This window comes from Nicotiana tabacum, chromosome 23 (genome assembly GCF_000715075.1).
Source record: "Nicotiana tabacum cultivar K326 chromosome 23, ASM71507v2, whole genome shotgun sequence".
Lineage (NCBI taxonomy): Eukaryota > Viridiplantae > Streptophyta > Magnoliopsida > Solanales > Solanaceae > Nicotiana > Nicotiana tabacum.
The window spans coordinates 40,956,321-40,977,549 of NC_134102.1; the positions used below are offsets into that span (position 1 = coordinate 40,956,321).

The 21,229-nt window shown below is 38.8% G+C and overlaps 1 protein-coding gene across 1 annotated transcript; it reads right to left on the reverse strand.

Annotated features, from left to right (window-relative positions):
• Positions 1 to 12,154: 12,154 nt before the first annotated feature.
• On the reverse strand, positions 12,155 to 16,397 carry LOC142177124 (uncharacterized). Its single transcript, XM_075245589.1, has 4 exons — positions 15,978 to 16,397; positions 15,197 to 15,536; positions 14,922 to 15,046; positions 12,155 to 12,328 (listed from the first exon to the last, which is right to left on the reverse strand). The coding sequence occupies exons 1-4, from the start codon at positions 16,395 to 16,397 to the stop codon at positions 12,155 to 12,157; spliced, it is 1,059 nt and encodes a 352-aa protein (XP_075101690.1).
• Positions 16,398 to 21,229: the final 4,832 nt, after the last annotated feature.

The window sequence follows — 21,229 nt, forward strand, 5'->3', positions numbered from 1 at the left end:
ATCTAAATCTTAGCGGCTTATGACGTGTACTACCAATACTTGGGTTAATATATGGAAACTTGTCTATTTTATTTATTGATTAGTTGTGTTGACCATTGTTTGGCTTACCTAGCAGGCTGGGTTAGGTGCTATCATGATTAGGTGGATTTTTGAGGTGCGGCTGCACCGGACATCAAAACAATTTAACTTGTTCTAAAAAAATACTCCAAAACCACCCTGAAACTCGTTCGATTCCCCCGAGACCTCGTTCGATCATCATAACAAGTCTGTATACCAGATACAAACTTGTCCAAAGGCTCAAAACACTAAAAATAACATCAAAACCAAGAACCAAGTATCAAACTAAAAATCTGAAACTTTCTTAAGTTTAACATTCCAACTTTTGACTGGAAGTGCCGAATCAACCTTGGGTCGCACAACCCGAACCAAATATATGTACAAGTCCAAAACTATCATACGTACCTATTATAACCTTCAAAATCACCAACCAGGGATCGTTTATCCATAATATATACTTTGATAAATTTTTCCAACTTTAAGCCCCTAGTTAGGAACAAGTGTTCCAAATCACTCTCGACCCTCTCGAAATCAACCACCTATCCCCGCAAATCATAAATTATTAAATCAACCTACAGGAAGTCCCAAATAAGGGTGCAGTGAGGGTGCATTGGTAGCTTAGACTCGTGCAGTGACTCTTGTTTTTATATGACTGTTAATTGACTCATATCATGATTGTCAAAGATTGGAGATATCTGATATTGTGTGATATCTCATGTTTGTAAAGCATGTTTATATACCAGCTTATTGTGCTTCTATTGGTTGATTTGATTGATAATATCAAGCTTTATTCCATATGTTGTTTATGCCTCTTATGATTATTGAGCTGTTAGTAGGTCCGGCGATTGACCTCTCGCCACTACTTTTTCTAGGTTAGACTTGATACTTATTGAGAATCGTGGTTTTGTACTCATACTATACTTCTGCACATATTGTGTAGGTTCTGAGATTGGTTTTGGAGGTATTCATCCAGCAGAGTAGGAGTGCTTTTAGGAGACTCCGTGGTGAGCTGCTTACTTGATCTGATCCGCAGCACATGGAGTCTCCCTTCCCTACTCTTTATATTTGTCTTTGTATCTTTGTTATTTTCGGACAGATTTTATATTCGGTTGAGATCTTGTACTATTATTAGATGCTTGTGACTAGTTGTGACACTCAGGTTTTGGGAGAGTTCACTACAAGAAAATTATGTATTACATGGAGATTTTTATGGGGATTATATAGAAATATTCGCAGGAAATTAAGTTTTATGCGGATTTTGCCTTCCGAAATCCGATGAAAAAATCTTTGTGGGTAACTATTACCAGCGAATTTTATATCCGTGTGTAATTACCTAGGATTTTAAATCTGCATGTAAATTACTTGCGGATGTTTATTTAGTAATTACTCTTTCTCATTAACTATTATTAATTATTAATTTTCTAAACATATTTGCAACCACCCCCTCCTTTTTATATTTTCTAATTTTCTTATCTTAACTTAAATACAAGTTTATCACTTACACCAAGAGGCTTCTACCATCGAAGCTCATTACCAGTTCACGACTGGACGCACCAACATGTTGAGCTTATAAAGTGGAGAATCTCACACATCTCTTGTGCGATATGGGACAATGATGTCCCCACGGTAATTTCTCTCCCAACATACTACTATTTTTATGTTTCTCTCCTCTTCTTGTGTTTTTTGAAAAAGGATGCATTAATTAGATATTTCATAATCAATTATTTAGAAGTAAAATAAAGTGAATTAAATTATAATTATATTTCTTTTAATTTAAAAATATTCTTAGTTATTTTCTTTAAAAGTTTATTTATATTCTTGGTCTACCACATTAATTTCCTTTTTCATATAAAAAAATACATCAAAAAATACATCAACTAACAATAATTGCTATCCATGATAATTGGCAAGCATTGTTTCGTTAATCCTAACGTATACAAGATTAATTTATTTTAATAATATAAGAAGTTAATCAAGATAGATGATGTTAAAAAGTAGAACTATATAAACACTTGAATTATATTAAAAAGTAGATGATGTTAAAAAGAGTATTATATAATCAAGATAGATATTGTTGGATATTTATGATAATTTTTAGAACTTGTGGGTATAAGTCATGTTTCATATTTTTTCAAAAAACAAAAAGTGAAATATGTTTTGAAAACTGATGTCCAAACACATTTTCATCTTCAAACCAAACTTCACCCAAATCAGATTTTTCAAAATAAATTTGAGAATCTATGCCCAAACGCTAGCTAAGTTTCAATACTAACATTTACAAACTAATATCATTTTATACATATTATAATTAAATTTTATCATTTTAAATACACGTGAAAAATTGACATACATACATACATACATACATACATACATACATACATACATACATACATACATACATACATAAAAAGTTAATAAAAGTTAGTTACTTTTTTTTAAAATGTAACATTTTTTTATGCTTAGAAATTAAACTTAAATTGTGCATTTATGCACAAGTCAATATACTTTATGATGATATTAGCTGAAAATGCTAGATGTAGTCGTATCTTTAGTTTTGTTATATCCTTTTATATCAACCATATTAAAATTTTAATTCTTAAAATAATTAAATTTATGATAATTATTTTGTTATAGAATTTGTTCAAAAAATTAATGACGGGCTATATTATGCTTAATGACTTGTAATGTTCAATATGAAATATATACATTATTAGTATTATATAAAGTTGTCTTTTAACTATATTTACCTACACAATCGATAAATATATAATAGATAAGATCAATAGTAAAGGATGTGTTTAACATATCAAGTTTTTGTAGCTTTTAGAAAATATAATTTTAAAATTAATAAATTATATTTTTTTTAAATTTCAAATAATATTTTTAAAGTATTTAAAGAAATTCAAACTTAAATATGTATTCATATATTCCTCAGGTAAACTCTCAAATATTAGATATCCAATTAAATCAACAATAATAAAATTTCTATCTAAATCCCGAGAACAAAAATCCCTAATCAAAATATCAGATAAATTTTAAGGTAAGAAAATCCCCAACTATATCACCAAAAACAAGTTTGTAGCAAAAATTACATTAATAAAATGCCCATGTAAGTTTTCAAATAAGCAAAACCCCAAGAAAATTCCCAAGTTAATCCCCAGAAAATTATCCCTGAGTACAACCAACCCTAAGTATTCTGTAAGTGCCAAGCCTAATCTCGACGAACTAGTGACGAGACTATGGCAAGTCACTCATATATAACCTGTACGAAATAATAATAATAACAGATATAGAAATAGAAATAAAACAGCAAAGTCAAATAACCGGACCCGTAGGTCAACTACCGAAGGGCCCAGCATAACAAAATCTCAAATCTCATATCACGATACCGAGAACAATATCTACAGCCACAAACAACTTACAACACATCAAATCCGTTGTGGAGCAAAACTCGATCCCACCATATCATCATCTGTTCATATTATATTCTATCCTTATTTCTTCATATCATTTCAATACCGTTGCGGCGTGCAACCGGATCCCACCATATCAATTTATTTCAATATCATTTCGACCTGCAACCCGATCCCTCAACATCAATTTATCTACATTAACAACTCAACACCATTATTTCTGTAATATCATCACGAAGGGAAATGAAACATGTGGAACAATAAGAAACTACCAAAACAAACGGAGAATAACCAATACTTAAAAAACCCAAACCTTGGCAAAACAATAATACTGAAATAGCTAAATGAATCACATAAGCGGAATAGCATAATATAGTACCTCAAATAATATAAGAATGATAAAAATCAAGTAGAACATGAGACAACGATAATATACAAGTTATGCAAATAGAAGCATGTACCAGGTAAGCAGATATTGGGTGAGAAATGTACAAATAAAAGCAAGTAATAATTAAATAACAATTAACAAGTAAATCATAGATGTCATGTAAGAACATGTAACAATGAAAGCATATACAAGATATAACATAAAATAAATGAAAACATGGAAATAAATAGCCCAACCCCGCATACTAAATCCCATGACGGCGCATATACACTTTTCACCTCGCATATATATCGTTTCCCTAAACAATTCATATAGCAAACAGTCCAACAAGTCCTAATTCTCTCAAGTCAAGATTAGACACAATACTTACCTCTTTTTGCAATTAAATCAACACTCAACTACAGCATTTCCTTTAGAATTAGCCTCCAAACCAGTCAAATCTATCCAAATATAGTTCAAATAATTTAAATAAGCTTTAGAAACTACCCACGAGTAAAATTGTTTTATCTTTGATGAAATTGGAAAAAGTCAACCCCCGGGTCGCTTGGTCAAAATCCGAGATTCTGACCAAAACGCGATTACCCGTTCACCCCCGAGCCTGGTTATGTGATTTGATTCGAAATCTAACCTCAATTTGAGGTCTAAATCTCCATTTTACAAAATTCACAATTTCTACCCAAAGCTCTAATTTCTACCATGAAAATCCTAGATTAATGGTTAAAATCAATGGGCGGTTATGAAAATATAACAAAATAAGTTAAAATTCACTAACCAATGAAGTAGGGATAAAAACTCTCTTCAAAATCGCCTCTAGGCCGAGCTCTAGCTTTTAAAAATGGTGTAGAATGACAAAATCTCGAGTTAGAGTTTTCATTTAATTGGACCTCAGGTGTTCTTCGCTTTTGAAAAGCACTTGACGCGATCGCGATGCACACAGGCCAATGGTCTTCGCGTTCGCGATGAAGACCACAGCTACCTCCCCGAGGTCACCCCAAAGCATCGCATTTGCGAAGGGCAAGCCCTCCTTCTCTTCACGTTCGCGACCCGGTCTCCGTGTTCGCCATGAACAATCAGTCCCAGCCCCAAACTTCCCCTTCAAGATTGCGAAGCACTGGACACCAGCAGCAGAAAACCAACAGTTGCGCAAGTTCTAAAATGGCCCGAAGCCTATCTGAAACTCACCCGAGCCCCTCGGGCTCCAAACCAAACATGCACACAAGTGTAATAACATCATACAAACTCGCTCGTATGATCAAAATACAAAAATAATATCTAGAACTACGAATCAGACATCAAAACGTATGAAATTCAAATGAAAACTCAAGAACATCTAGAATCACAACCAAGCATCCGAATCATATCAAACCAACTCCAAATTGCACCAAATTTTGCAGACAAGTTTCAAATAGCAAAACAGACCTATTCCAAGTCCAAAACCAAAATCCGAACCCGATTAAACCTAGGAAATTTCTCAATATTCAAATTGCTAACTTTTGGTAAACAAGTTAAATCAACCTAGGGACCTCCGAATTCAATTCAGGGCATGCGACCAAGTCCAAAATCACAATACGGACCTACCAAAATCATCAAAAAACCTATTCGGGGTCGTTTACCCAAAACCTTGACCGTAGTCTACTTTAAGTTATTTTTAAAGCCAAAAATCATATTTTCTTCAACTTTTTACGTAAAAACTTTCTGGAAAACAACACAGGATGCGCACGCAAATCAAGAAACATTAAATGAAGCTAATAGAGGTATCGAAACACAAAAATAAGGGCTAATACTCAAAACGACATATCGGGTCATCACATTCTCCACCTATAAAAGAAATGTTTGTCCTCAAACGGACATAGAAAGCTACATGGGTCGGTGAAAAGGTGTGGGTATCTACTCTGCATATCGGACTCGGACTCTCACGTAGCTGGCTCGATCAGCTGACCTCTCCATTGCACTTTCATAGAAGGAATACTCCTAAACATCAACTTTCAAACCTGTCGGGCTAGAATGGCCACCGGCTCCTCCTCATAGACCAAATTCTCATCAAGTTGAACCGTGCTGAAATCCAAAAACATGCGAGTTGTCTTCATGGAATTTCTGAAGCATGAAAACATGGAATACCAGATGTACTCCCGATAGGCTAAGAGGCAATGCAAGCCTGTAGGAAACCTCCCTAACTCTCTCAAAGATCTCAAATGGCCCAATAAACCTCGGGCTCAACTTTCCCTTCGTCCCAAACTACATCATGCCCTTCATAGGCAACACTCGGAGAAGAACCTTCTCACCCACCATATAAGCTACATCCCGAACCTTCTAATCCTCATAACTCTTCTGTCTACACTGAGTTGTACGAAGTCATTCCTGAATCACCTAAACCTTTTCCATAGCATCACAGACCAAATCAGTGTCGAACAACCTAACCTTTCCCGGCTCAAACTAACCAATCGGCGAAGGACATCGCCTCTCATACAAGGCCTCACACGGCCCCATCTGAATATTAAACTGGTAACTGTTGTTGTAGGCGAACTCTGCAAGAGGTAAGAATTGGTCCCATGAACCTCTAAAATCCATAACACAAGCATGTAACATGTCCTCCTAGATCTGAATGGTTGCTCGGATTGTCCATCCGTCTGAGGATGAAACGATGTGCTCAGCTCAACCCGTGTTCCCAACTCACACTGCATGGCTCCCCAAAAATGCGATGTAAACTGCGTGCCTCGGCCAAAAATGATAGAAATGGGCATACCGTGCAGGCGGATAATCTCCTAAATGTAAATCTGAGCCAACCCCTATGAAGAATAGGAAGTCGCCATTAGAATGAAGTGTGCGGACTTAGTCAACTGGTCCATAATAACCTAGACTGCATAATATTTCTTCAAGGTCCGTGGCAATCCTACCACAAAATCTATAGTGATGCGCTCCCACTTCCACTTTGGTATCTCCAATATCTTAGTCAATCCACCCGGTTTCTGATGTTCATACTTCAACTGTTGACAATTCAAACACCGAGATGCATAAGCAATGATGTCTTTCTTCATTCTACACCATATCATAGTTTTTCAATAACTTTAACCATCTCCGCTGCCGCAAATTAAGGTCTTTCTGCTTGAACAGGTGTTGGAGACTCTGATGGTCGGTATAGACCTCACAATGAACGTCGTATAGATAGTGCCTCCAAATCTTCAGTGCGTGAATAATGGTTGCCAACTCTAGATCATGAACAAGGTAATTCTTCTCATGAACCTTCAATTTCCAATATGCGTAGGCAATCACCCTACCATCCTGTATCAATATCGCGCCAATCCCAATACGCGATGCATCACAATACACAGTGTAAGGTTCTGAACCTGTAGGCAACACTGATGGTAGCCAGACCTCAAATCAATCTTGGAAAACATATTGGCTCCCTGAAGCTGATCAAATAATTCATCAATCATCGGCAAAGGATACTTTTTCTTGATAGTGACTTTTTTCAACTGTCGATAGTCTATACAAATCTTCATCGTTACATACTTCTTCTTCACAAACAACACTGGTGCACCCCAAGGCGAGACACTAGGTCTAATGTCACGACCCCAATTTCCCACCTTAGGATGTCGTGATGGCACCTAGTCTTTAAGACTATGTAAGACTAACACATGCTAATTATTAATGGAATTTAACTAACTTAACTGCAATACATTAAATAATATCTGTGACAACATAGTTGAACCAACATCAGTTACATAACCCAAAAATCGGTAGTACAAGTCATAAGCTTTTTTAAGAGAAACTAGAAATAACAAGTACATCACTATCCCAGAATAATAGTAGACAATGGAAATAAAATACAACAGAAGGTGACTTCGGGACCTACGAACATCCAGCAGATATACCTTGAAGTCTCCAGCCGTGCAGACTTAAGTCTCAAACCAACTCGATCAGAAGTACCTAGATATGCACAAAAATATGCAGAAGCGCAGCATGAGTACACCATAGCGGTACCCAGTAAGTATCAAGCCTAACCTCGGTAGAGTAGTGGCGAGGCCAGGTCAAGACACCTACCAGACATGTAAACCTGTGCAGGATATAACATAAAGCTGACAATAGAAAGATCATCAATGTAAGACCAACAACAGAAGGATCACAAATTTACAATCAACGGTGAAAATAATGGAAGCACGAATGGCAACAAGAAACAATCAGGTAATAAAGCTACAACATAGTTAGAATACAAATGAAATATGAATGAATTCAAGTAAGGAGAACCGATGAAAACTCAATCAATCAAATCGTTCCTAATCCACGAATTACAACAACAATTACCTAAGGTACCACTCCTCGTAATCTCATATCATAATTTACAACTTCCAAATCATACACGTATGGCATCTCATGCCTACATTTTGCAAATCACTTTCGCATGGTAAAATCCACGTGCTACCATGCACATCGGACCCGTGCCAAATATCAATTAAAGATGATCGAGGGATAAATTTAAACACAATAAAATACAAATTTCAAACGTGAATGGAGTAATGCGCCAAATGAGATATTAAATTTATTTAAAGATTTAAATAAAGTAAAATAAAGGAGAGGTTGTGCAAATAGATTATCAGATGAACTTAGTTTAGAAATAAATGAGGAAAAGTAAAAATGTCATATTTAAACAAAGTAAAACATCAGTTAAATTTAACGAGTTAAATATAGAGTTTGTTAAAATAAAATGTGATAACAACTTTTAAGTAAATTACACAACAATAAGGTGACGAGTAGAATTTGGAACCCAATTACAAATGCACCTCCACTCCGCTCAATCTAGCCAAAGACGACTTAAATACATTAAACAATGCAAGATAAAATAATTTGAATTAACAAAGCTATGATATTTATACAATTTCCAAAAAGTCAACAAAAATCAACCTTGGGCCCACCCAGTCAAACACCGGGTCCAAGGGTAGGTCTTGACTACCCATAACCCTACGAGCCATGTATGTGTTTTGTTTTCAAATTCGAGTCCAATCCGACTCTCAAATCTCAAATTTTCATTTTTCAAAACTTTGACGAAAATCCCCAAATTCCCTCTTAGATTCCCATGAATTTGATATTAAATATAATATATAGTCATGAAATATAATTGAAAATGTATCAAAATCACTTACCCAATAATTTGGTATGAAAATATCTCCACAACATCGCCTCCCACCGAGTCTAGGTTTCAAAATATGATAAAATGAAGCTAAGTCTCGGAATACTCAGCTATAAATAAGCTGCAGATGTCGCATTTGCGACCTGGGGTACGCAAATGCTACCCTTGCAATTGCGGATAAAGGATTGGAAAAGCGACCCCAACTAGGCCTTCTAAAGTCGCATTTGCGACACTAAACTTCGCAAATACGAAGACTGTTCCACCCAGCAGCACCTCGCAAAAGCGAGCCGCCTACATTCGCAAATGCGAAGTCCATTCCCCAGCAGCCCAGGTTCGCAAAAGTGAGGATTACCTTGCAAATGTAGTTTCCGCATTTGTGACAGAATCATCGCAATTGCGATAGAACCAGCACCAGCACTCCAAATTCTACAAAACCAATCTGAAACTCACCTGAGCCCCCGAGGCTCCAAACCAAACACCCACACAAGTCTAAAAATATAACACGAACTCGCCCGCTCGATCAAAACACAAAAATAACCTCCAGAATCAGGAATCGGATGCCAAAATGCATGAAAATCACAATGAACTTCAAGAACTTCTAGAATTTCAATCACACGTCTGAACCATGTCAAATCAACTCCAAATGACGCCAAATTTTGCTGGCAAGTCCCAGATGACAAAACAGACATATTCCAAGTCCCGAAACCAAAATCCGAACCCGATATCCTTAAAGGAAAACCATGGTCAAACTTAGAAAAATTCCAAGCCTTTAAATTGCCAACTTCCGCCAAATGGTGCTGAAACTTTCTAGAGCATACGCCCAAGTCCAAAATCACCATCCAGACCTACCGGAACCATCAAAACTCTGATCTGATGTCAAATACTCAAAAGTCAAACTTGGTCAATTCTTTCAACTTCAAGCTTCTCAAATGAGAGTCACCCTTTAAAATCACTTTGGACCACTCAAAAGTCAGAGCCGACGATGCACACAGTCATAATACACTATGTGAAGTTACTCATGACCTCAATCTGCCGAACTAGATGCAATTACTCAAAATGACCGGTCGGATCGTTACATCTAATGAATCCCTTATCAAGCAAATCCTGCAAATGCTCTGCAACTGCTCCTTCAATTCCTTTAACTCCAATGGGGCCATACGATATGATGAGGTAGAAATGGGCTGAGTGTCCAGAACTAGATCAATGCAAAAATCAATATCTCTATCGGGTGGCATCCCGGGCAAATCAGTAGGAAACACCTCTGGAAACTCACGCACGACTGATACTGAATCAATGGGAGGAACCTCTGCACTAGGATCACGGATATAGGCCAAATATGCTATAAATCCCTTCTTGACCATATGCCGAGCCTTCACATAAGATATAACCCTGCTAGTATAATGGCCAGGAGTCCCTTTCCACTCTAATCAAGGAAACCCTAGGATGGCTAAGGTTACGGTCTTGGCGTGATAGTCCAAAATAGTGTGATAAGGCGACAACCAATCCATGCCCAAGATAACATCAAAGTCCACCATATTAAGAAGTAGAAGATCTACCCTAGTCTCATAGCTCCCAATAGAAACCACACACGAGCGATAAACAAAATCTACCACAATAGAGTCTCTCACATGCATGGACACATAAAGAGGAGCACTCAAGGAATCACAAGGCATAATCTGATATGAAGCAAAATAGAAGGACATGTATGAATAAATAGATCCCAGATCAAATAAAACTAAGGCATCTCTTGGCAAACCTGAACAATACCTGTCTAGTTGGGAATACATAGAAATGGGGTTGGGCCCCATAACTCTGACATCCGCCTCTCGGACGACCTCTAACTATCTGGCCTCTACTCTAACGGCCTAACCACCACCTCTAGCTGTCTGACCCTCACCTCTAGCTAGCCGAACGGGCGGTAGAGAAACCTGTGCCGGAATTATGGCACAAGAACCCTGTTGAGGCACACTGCTCTGAAGTCTGGGACAATACCTCCTTATATGACCCGTACCTCCACACTCAAAGAACTCTCTCGGTTACTGTGGTTCTTGAAGATGAGACTGACCCTGATGGCCCAGACAACCACTATGATAGCTCTGAATCAATGGGGCACTGATGGGAGCTGAAGGTGTACTGAATGTTTGCTTCTCAGGACGAGACCCATAAGAACCACGACTGCCCAAGGCACCGTGTACTACCTGAAGTGATGACTGAATCGGCTTGGGAGGATAGCCTCTACCAAAGGAACCTCTACCTCCAGATGAGGCACCACTGAAGCCACCAAAATGACGAGGCCTCTTCTTAAAGACCGCCTCCCTACTCTGACCATGAATCATCTCGATCCATCTAGCAATCTCTAATGCCCGCTAGAAAGAAATATCATCCCCGGTCTCCTTGGCCATCTGTATCCTAATACTTAAAGTAAGACCATCAATGAATCTCCTCACTCTCTCCCTCTCAGTAGGAAGCAATACGATTGCATGGCGAGCTAAATCCATGAATCTAGTCTCACACTAGGTAACAGTCATGCTACCCTACTGAAGGCGCTCAAACTGCCAATGATACTCCTCTCTCAGAATAAAAGGAATGAACTTCTCCAAAAATAGTTGTGAAAACCTGATCCCAAGTGAGTGGCGGTGAACCTGCTAGTCTGCCTCGCTCATAATCATACCACCACATCTTGGCAGAACCGGTCATATGAAACACTACGAAGTCGACTCCATTGGACTCCACAATACCCATGTTGTGCAACACCTCGTGGAAATGGTCCAAATAATCATGTGGGTCCTCAGAAGGTGTACCACAAAAATGAATAGGAAAGAGTTTGGTGAACTTATCCAACCTCATCAATCCCTCAGAAGACATCGCGGGCTTCTCCCCGGTCTGTGTAGCAATAACTGGGTGAACTACTCTAATTGCTGGAACCGCCAGAGTCTGGTACATGGGAGCCATCTGCTCCGGAGTGTAAGTGGTGGGAGTCTGAGCTCCTTCCCCAGCCTGAGAGACAGCTGGTTCTATTGGAAATACTCTGGCCTGGGCCACACTCTCCATAAGTCCCACTAAGCGGACTAGGGCATTTTGAAGTACGGGAGTAGCAAAGAATCCCTCCGGGGAATGAGAGGGTCCAACTAGTGTAGTCTGAACAGGGATCTCCTCCTCATGCTTGATCTACGTCTCTTCAATGGGTGCTGCTGCACGTGCTCTAGGCTGAGCTTTGCCTCTACCTCGGCCACAGCCTCTACCCTTTGTAGTGGCTGCAACAGGTGGCTGTGGCTCCTTCCCGGCATCCATGTTGTGCATGTTCTCACCATATGCAAGAAAGAAAGAATAGAATAGTTCAAACTTCAGTAATAGAATGAAGTCGCACGATAGATAATGAAAGAAGTGAAATTTTCCTAAAGCTCTGTAGCATCTAGAAGATAAGTACAGACGTCTCCCTACCGATCCTCTAGACTCTACTAAGATTGCTCATGACTCGTGAGACCTAGGCAACCTAGTGCTCTGGTACCAACTTGTCACGATCTGGAATCCCAACCTCGGGGCCGTGATGGCACCTAATATTACACTTTCTAGGCAAGCCAATGGTAGCTCATTACTTAACTAGTTTTAAAAATTTTAATCAAAACATTAATAATAATAATAAAATGTGATAGTCTGAATTGGATATGATAAATACCATGTAGCGTAAACTAAACATATCCCAAAAATCTAGAGTCACGAATACATGAGCATCTAGAGTACTACAGATAAAGTCTAAACAAAATACAACTATTTAAAATAAGGTAAACGGTAAATACAGACTGGAAGGGGACTTCAGGGAATGCGAACACCAGGAGCTCTACCTCAAGTCTCCTGCTGATAGCCGGTCCGGGCAAGATCTCCTCTACACTACGCTGGGACCAACACCGATATCTGCACAAGAAGTGCAGAAGTGTAGCATGAGTACAACCGACCCCATGTACTCTATAAGTGTCGAGTCTAACCTCGACGAAGTAGTGACGAGTCCATGAAAAGTCACTCACAAATAACCTGTACGAAATAATAATAACAGAAACAGAAATAGAAATAAAATAGTTAGTCAAATAACCGAACCCATAGATCAACTATCGAAATGCCCCAGAATAACAAAATCTCAAATCTCATATCACAATACCGAGAACAATCTTTATAGCCACAAACAACTCACAAAACATCAAATTTGTTGCGGCGCGCAACCCGATCCCACTATATCATTATCTGTTCATATCATATTCCGTCCTTAGTTCTTCATATCATATCATATCATTTCAATACAGTTGTGGCGTGCAATTCGATCCCACCATATCAATTCATTTCAATACCGTTGTGACACACAACCTGATACCAAAACATTAATTTATCAACATAAATAACGCAACGCCAATATTTCCATTATATCATCACGAAGGGAAATGAAACATGCAGAACAATAAGAAACTACCAAAATAAACGGTAACCAATACTTCAAAAACCCAAACCTTAGCAAAACAATAATGCTAAAATAGCTAAGTGACTCACATAAACGGAATAACATAATAAAGTACCTCAAATAATATAAGAACGGTAAAGCAAGTAGAACATGAGACAACGATAATATACAAGTTATGCAAATAGAAGCATGTAGCAGGTAAGCAGATATTGGATGAGAAATGTACAAATCAAAGCAAGCAACAAATAAATAACAATTAACAAGTAAAGCACAGATGTCATGCAAGAACATGTATCAATTAAAGTATATACAAGAGATAACATGGAACTAAATAGCCCAACCCCGCATGCTAAATCCCATGACGGCCATATACACTTGTCACCTTGCATATACGTCATTTCCCCACACAATTCATATAGAAAATAGTCCAACAAGTCCTAATTCCCTTAAGTCAAGGTTAGACACAACGCTTAGCTCTTTCTGCAATCAAATCAACACTCAATCACGGCCTTTCCTTTAGAATTAGCCTCCAAATCGGTCAAATCTAGCCAAATATAGATCAAATAATTCAAAAAAAGCTTTAGAAACTACCCATGAGTGAAAACGATTCGATCTTTGATGAAATTAGTAAAAGTCAACCCCGAGCCCTCTTGGTCAAAACACAAGATTTGGACCAAAACCCGATTACTCATTCACCCCCGAGTCCGATTATACGATTTATTTCGAAATCCGACCTCAATTTGAGTTCTAAATCTCAATTTTACAAAATTTTCAATTTCTACCCAAATCCCTAATTTCTACTATGAAAATTCTAAATAAAGGTTAAAATCAATTGGTGATTATGGAAATATAACAAAACAAGTTATAATTCACTAACCAATGAAGGAGGGATGAAAAATCTCTTCAAAATTGTCTCTAGGTTGAGCGTTAGCTTTCAAAAATGGTGTAGAATGAAAAAATCCTGACTTAGAGTTTTCATTTAACAAGGCGTCAAGTGTTCTTCGCGTTCGCGAAGCACCTGACGTGAATCACGATGCACACAGGCCAACTGGCCTTCGCGTTCGCGAAGTCTTCGTCATGCTCATGAAGGCAATTCTCCAGCCAAGCCCCCGTGTTCGCGACCCAAGGGTCGCGTTCGTGATGAAGACCATAACTACCTCCCCTAGGTCACCCTTATACATCGTGTTCGCGAGACGCTTGTCGCATTCGCGAACGGGAACCATTTCATTTTGCGTTCGTGACTCGGTATCCGCATTCGCAATGAACAACCAGCCCGAGCCCCAAACTTCCCCTTCGCGATTGCAAGAGAAGCTTCGCACCTGCAGCAGAAAATCAGCAGTTGCACAAGTTCAAAAATGGTCTGAAGCCTATTCGAAACTCACCCGAGCCCCTCGGGCTCCAAACCAAACACGCACAACAAAAACAACCCAGTATAATCCCACAAGTGGGGTCTAGGGAGGGTAGTGTGTACGCAGACCTTACCCCTACCCTGAGGGTAGGGAGGCTGTTTTCGAATAGACCCTTGGCACAAGAAGATGAAATGGGACAATGGAATAGTAACAACAAGATAACCAGAAAGATAGTACCAGCGAGCCACGAGTCAGAAAATATACCTGGAAAAGCAATATCAATAAGCAATGCAGTGACAAGGTCCTAGAAAATAGTACGAGCACCACACGTACCTTTAGCATACTAACATATGACACTGACCGACTAGACTTACACACAGAACAGTGTAGAAAAACTCTCAACTACCTACTAACCTTCAACCCTAATGCTCTCCCTACATACCTTCCTATCAAGGGCCATGTCCTCGGTGAGCTCAAGTTGCATCATGTCCTTCCTGATCACCTTTCCCCAATACTTCTTTGGCCACCCTCTACCTCTCCTCATACTCGTCAGAGCCAACCGCTCGGACCTCCTAACTAGGGCATCTAGGCTTCTCCTCTGCACGTGCCCGAACCATCTAAGCCTTACTTCCCGCATGTTTTCTTCCATGGGAGCCATGCCCACCCTTGCTCGAATATTTTCATTCCTAATCTTATCCAACCTCGTATGCCCGCACATCCATCTGAACATCCTCACTTCTGCTACTCTCATCTTCTGAATATAGGAAATCTTAACTGGCCAACATTCTAACCCATTCAACATGGCCGGTCTAACCACCGCTTTGTAGAACCTGCCTTTATGTCCCGGGGGCACTTTCTTGTCATACAAAACGCCAGATGCTAACCTCCATTTCATCCAACCTGCCCTTATACGGTGTGTGATATCCTCGTCGATTTCTCCGTTCCCATGGATAATTGACCTAAGGTACTTAAAACTTCCTTTTTTGGGGATGACTTGTGAATCAAGCCTTACGTCGATGTCCATTTCCTCCGTAAAATCGTTGAAATTGCACTCCAAGTATTCAGTCTTAGTCCTGCTCAACTTGAAACCTTTTGACTCAAGGGTCTGTCTCCAAACCTCCAGCCTCTCGTCAACCCCTCCTCGTATCTCATCAATCAGAACTATATCATCAGCAAATAACATACATCACGGCACCTCCCCTTGAATATGGTGCGTCAGTGCGTCCATTGCAAGAGCAAATAAGAAAGGGCTGAGTGCAGATCCTTGGTGTAACCCCATAACTATCGAAAAATGCTCCGAGTCTCCTCCTACTGTCATAACCTGAGTCTTGGCTCCATCATACATGTCCTTAATCACACTACTATAAGCTACTAGGATATATTTTACCTCCAAGCATCTCCAAAGAACCTCCCTTGGGATCCTGTCGTATGCTTTCTCTAGGTCAATAAACACCATGTGCAAATCCTTCCTCCTATCCATGTACTGTTCCACCAACCTCCGGATAAGACGAATAGCTTCTGTAGTTGAACAACCCGGCATGAATCCAAATTGGTTCTCAGATATAGACACTGACCTCCTCTCCCTCGCTTCCACCACCCTCTCCCACACTTTCATCGCATGACTAAGCAGCTTGATACCCCTATAGCTGTTACAATTCTGGATATCAACTTTGTTCTTGTACAACGGAATCATCGTACTCCACCTCCATTCCTCTGGAATCTTCTTCGTCTTAAAAATTACATTGAACAGCCCGGACAGCCACTCCAGGCCCTCTCTGCCGACATACCTCCAAAATTCAATCGGGATCTCGCCTGCCCCTGTTCATCTTACGCATAGCGCCAACGACCTCCTCAACCTTAACGCGCCTACAATACCTAAAATCACGACGACTCTCGGAGTGCTCCAAACCAAACACGCACACAAGTGTAATAACATTAATACGAACTCACTCGCGCGATCAAAATACCAAAATAATATCTAAAACTACGAATCGGACATCAAACGCATGAAATTAAAAAGAAAACTCAAGAACCTCAGAATCATAACCAAGCGTCTGAATCCTATCAAGCCAACTCCAAATTGCACCAAATTTTGCAAACAAGTTTCAATAGAAAAACGGACCTATTCCAAGTCCCAAAACTAAAATCAAAACCCGATAGCCATATAGTCAACCCACGGTCAAACCTAGGAAATTTCCCAACATTCAAATTGCCAACTTTCGGTAAAAGAAGTCAAATCAATCTAGGGACCTCCGAATTCAATTCCGAAAATACGTCCAAGTCCGATATTATAATACAGACCTACCAAAATCGTCAAAATACCGATCCGGGATCATTTACCCAAAATATTGACCATAGTCAACTCAAGTTATTTTTAAAGCCAAAAATCATATTTTCTTCAACTTTTTACATAAAACAAAAAATAACACAGATTATGTACGCAAATCAAGAAACATCAAATGAAGCTAATAGAGATCTCGAAATATAAAAATAACGGCTAGTACTCAAAATAACCTATCGGATCGTTACCCTACACTTCTGTATCTTGCGTGCAAATCATGGAGCTGAGATGTTGTGGATGACGGGAGCTAGCATCGAAGATGTACCTACTTTTGGGATATAGCTACTACTAGTCCTTGTTAGTTTTAGGTTCTTAATCTGCTTATGTATATCCCAAACAGATGTTGTATTTATATCCGTACTAGCTTTGTAAATTTAAATCTTAGCGGCTCATGACTTGTACTACCAATCCTTGGGTTATTGTATGAAAACTCAGCTATTTTATTTATTGATTAGTCGTGTTGACCATTTTTTGGCTTACCTAGTGGGTTAGGCTAGGTGCTATCACGATTAGGTGGATTTTTGAGTCATGAAAACGAACCTAGCCAGCCCTAGGCCCTTCCGCAGGTGCGACCATAGCACCGCAAGTGCGACTGCACCAGATATAAAAAATTTAACTTGTTCTAATTATACTCCAAAACCACCCTAAAACTCGTTCGAGCCCCCTGAGACATCGTTCAATTATCATAACAAGTCCGTATATGTGATACAAACTTGTCCAAAGGCTCAAAACACCAAAAACAACATCAGAACTAATAATCAAGCATCAAACAAAAAATCTAAAACTTTCTTAAGTTCAATATTCCAACTTTCGACTAGAAGTGCCCAATCAACCTTGGGTCACCCGACCTGAACCAAATATACATATAAGTTTAAAACTATCATACGAACCTATTGGAACCTTCAAATCACCAACCAGGGATCGTTTACCCATAATATTAACTTTGATCAATTTTTCAGCTTTAAGCCCCTAGTTAGGAACAAGCGTTCCAAATCACTCCTGAACCTCTCGAAACCCGAATCCACCCATCCCCGCAAATCATAAATCATTAAATCAAGCTACAGAAAGTCCCAAACAATGGAATGAGTCTCAAATAAGGGAATGAGATTCTAAAGCTCAAAATTACTAGTCAGATCGTTATACTAGTACATATTTGAAATAATTAATAATTCTTCTCTCTTAGATCATTCGATTCATCTCTATTCGCAGAAGTTTCATGTAGTCAACAACTAGTGAATCTATCGACCACCTTGATTATCAAAAGTAAATAGAAAGTAATACTAGCCGATATCCCATCAATTGCAAGTATTAAAATACAACTTCTGTTTGAACTATATGTCATTAGATGAATTTTACTACTAGTAACAAGTAAGGCCATCAGTACCCTTCAGACACAGCAAATATCCCAAATATTTGTTTTTTATATTTCTTAGTTAAATATAAAAAAGAAACAAGCATATTTTGGGAGCCAGCAAATCATGTCATGTGCCATTGGCCCAAACCGCAATGATACTTGGTACAATAACTTATTCATTCCGTTAAACATACAAACTAAACAAAATCAAATAGAGTTCGTTTTTTGTTTAATTTTTATTAGTTGTCTCTAATTTTTCTTTACATGAAATGTAGATTTATTTCATTTAATCTACTAAAGGTAAAGATACAATTTCTCATATGTTATATGTTGAGAAAAATTAAACAAATTGATTAATATATAATTATAGTGGTAAAAAGGGACATAACATGTGTACCATTCAAAAAATAAAACATGTGGTCAGGATCGTCCAGTAAGCTTGCACAACAGCCATAGTGTAAATCGAGAAGTCAAAAAATTGGAGATAGACAACAGACTCCTCGGAAGATCAACTCGAAACTCGCATAGGAAGTCCAATGTCCGGAAAGTTTATGAATGATTAGAGCGTTCACAAGTAAGAAGGAAAGCATGTCAACATACACCAATATATCCGGGATTCATCATTTGCTCTACGATTACAAGATTCAGCATTAAATCAGTCGTTACAAATCATCCAAATAGCCAAATTAAATGAGTGTAACGGCAACATGACATAAGAAAATGGCACCCCAGATTCACTTTTATAAAAACTAACATTTGTACATTCAAGAGCAAATTCTAGAATCTCTACAATCACTATTTACATTTGAAATTTTATCTTTGGAAGTCTCACGACTCTATGTGATGAGGCTCAAAGAACTCAAGTCCCGAGTGACCATCGAATACCATCTCTTTTTTTTTATTGTGTTACAATTCATGGTTTTATTACATATTCTATCTTCACTGTCTAGTTATTATTTGGATTGCATTTGTCGCTTTTAGTCCTCAACTATCACGACCCAGAATTCTCACCCTCGGGACCGTGATGGCGCCTAACATTTCACCTGCTAGGCAAGCCAACGTTAGAGGTAGTCATTAACCATTTTTAATAATTCAAATCAAATGAAAACCAATAAGATTAATAAATTGAAATAAAGTAGATAAATATGATATACGACGAGCAAATCCCAGAACTGGTGTCACGAATATACGAGTGTCTAGAATACTACAAATAAAAGTCTTAATGAAAGCATAACTGTCTGAATCGAAATAAACAGCTAGAACAATGTAGAAGGGGACTTCAGGGCTGCAAACGCTGTGCAGCTATACCTCAAGTCTCCGTCAAGCACCGAATCCAAGCAATCTACTGACTGCCGCTAGGACCGACTCCAAAATCTGCACAAGAAGTGCAAATTATAATATGAGTACAACCGACTACATGTACTCTGTAAATGCCGAGCCTAACCTCGATGAATTGACGAGGCTAAGGAAGGTCACTTACAATAACCTGTACACAGTGTAATAATAATAATTGGAAAGGAAAATCGGAAAGATAAGCCAGTTAACTTATGAAAAAGAACTCAATTCTTGTAAACGGAGAATCCGAAATAACCGATCTCATAAACTCTTTTAACAACACTGGAAATCAGCACAATAACAACAATGAATGCAACACACACAATCCATTGTAGCACGCAACCCGATCCTACCCTACACATACAATTCTCCCTTATTTCACCATGTCAACATCAAAATCACATATAAAATCTGTTGGGGCGCGCAATCCAATCCCTCCATATCATCATAATCAATATTATAATCCTCCCTTATTTTACTTTAATATAATTTATCAATGTCAAGAATTACATATACAACTGTTGTGGCGCGCAACCCGATCTAAGGCCCAGTAAAAGTTTACCTAAGAACCGGAGTTTCGTGTTGCCAAAGTAGGCTTATGTGTTGACGATTGTAAAGATTCTTCGCAGCTTGCAAGCTCACCACGGTTCTGACTTTTTGGGTTGAACAGTGCGTTGGGGAGTTTAAGAAATTTTTTGGAAATGCAGAGCCTACAACACATCTTCAAACAAAAGGAATTAAATCTGAGGCGGAGGAGATGGCTAGAGTTACTCAAGGATTACGACATCGATATTCTGTATCATTCGGGGAAGGCTAATGCTGTGGAAGATGCTCTTAGCTGGAAATCTATGGGTAGTTTGGCTCACTTGGAGGCATATCAAAGGCCGTTGGCCAAGGAGGTTCATCAGTTTGCTAGTTTGGGAGTTCGTCTTGCAGACTCTAGTGAAGGAGGGATGATTGTGTAAAATAGAGTTGAATCGTCGCTTGTGGTGGAAGTCAAGTAGAAGCAATTCAATGATCCATTGTTGGTACAACTGAAGGAGGGGATTCATAAACATAAGACCATGGCCTTTTATCTTGGCGTAGATGATGGTACCCTAAGGTACCAAGGGCGTCTATGTGTTCCAAATGTGGATGGTCTCCGGGAAAGAATCATGACCGAGGCTCACACTTCTAGGTATTCCGTGTATCCGAGCTCTACAAAGATGTATCATGATCTTAGGAAAGTCCATTGGTGGAATGATATGAAAAGGAATGTAGCAGACTTTATGGCAAGATGTCCAAATTGTCAACAAGTGAAGGCCGAACACCAAAGGCCTGGTGGGTTGGCACAGAACATAGAGATTCCGACGTGGAAGTGGGAGATGATCAATATGGACTTTGTGGTAGGGCTACATCGCACTCTACGCAAATTCGA

Excerpts from the sequence above, each read along its gene's own strand:
- LOC142177124 (XM_075245589.1), bottom strand. The coding sequence starts at position 16,397 with ATGAAAGTGTGGGAGAGGGTGGTGGAAGCGAGGGAGAGGAGGTCAGTG. Across the intron at positions 15,537-15,977 it reads CGCACCATATTCAAGGGGAG|AAGATGAGAGTAGCAGAAGT; the intron begins GTGCCGTGATGT and ends TCCTATATTCAG. Across the intron at positions 15,047-15,196 it reads GGAGAGCATTAGGGTTGAAG|GTATATTTTCTGACTCGTGG; the intron begins GTTAGTAGGTAG and ends TTGCTTTTCCAG.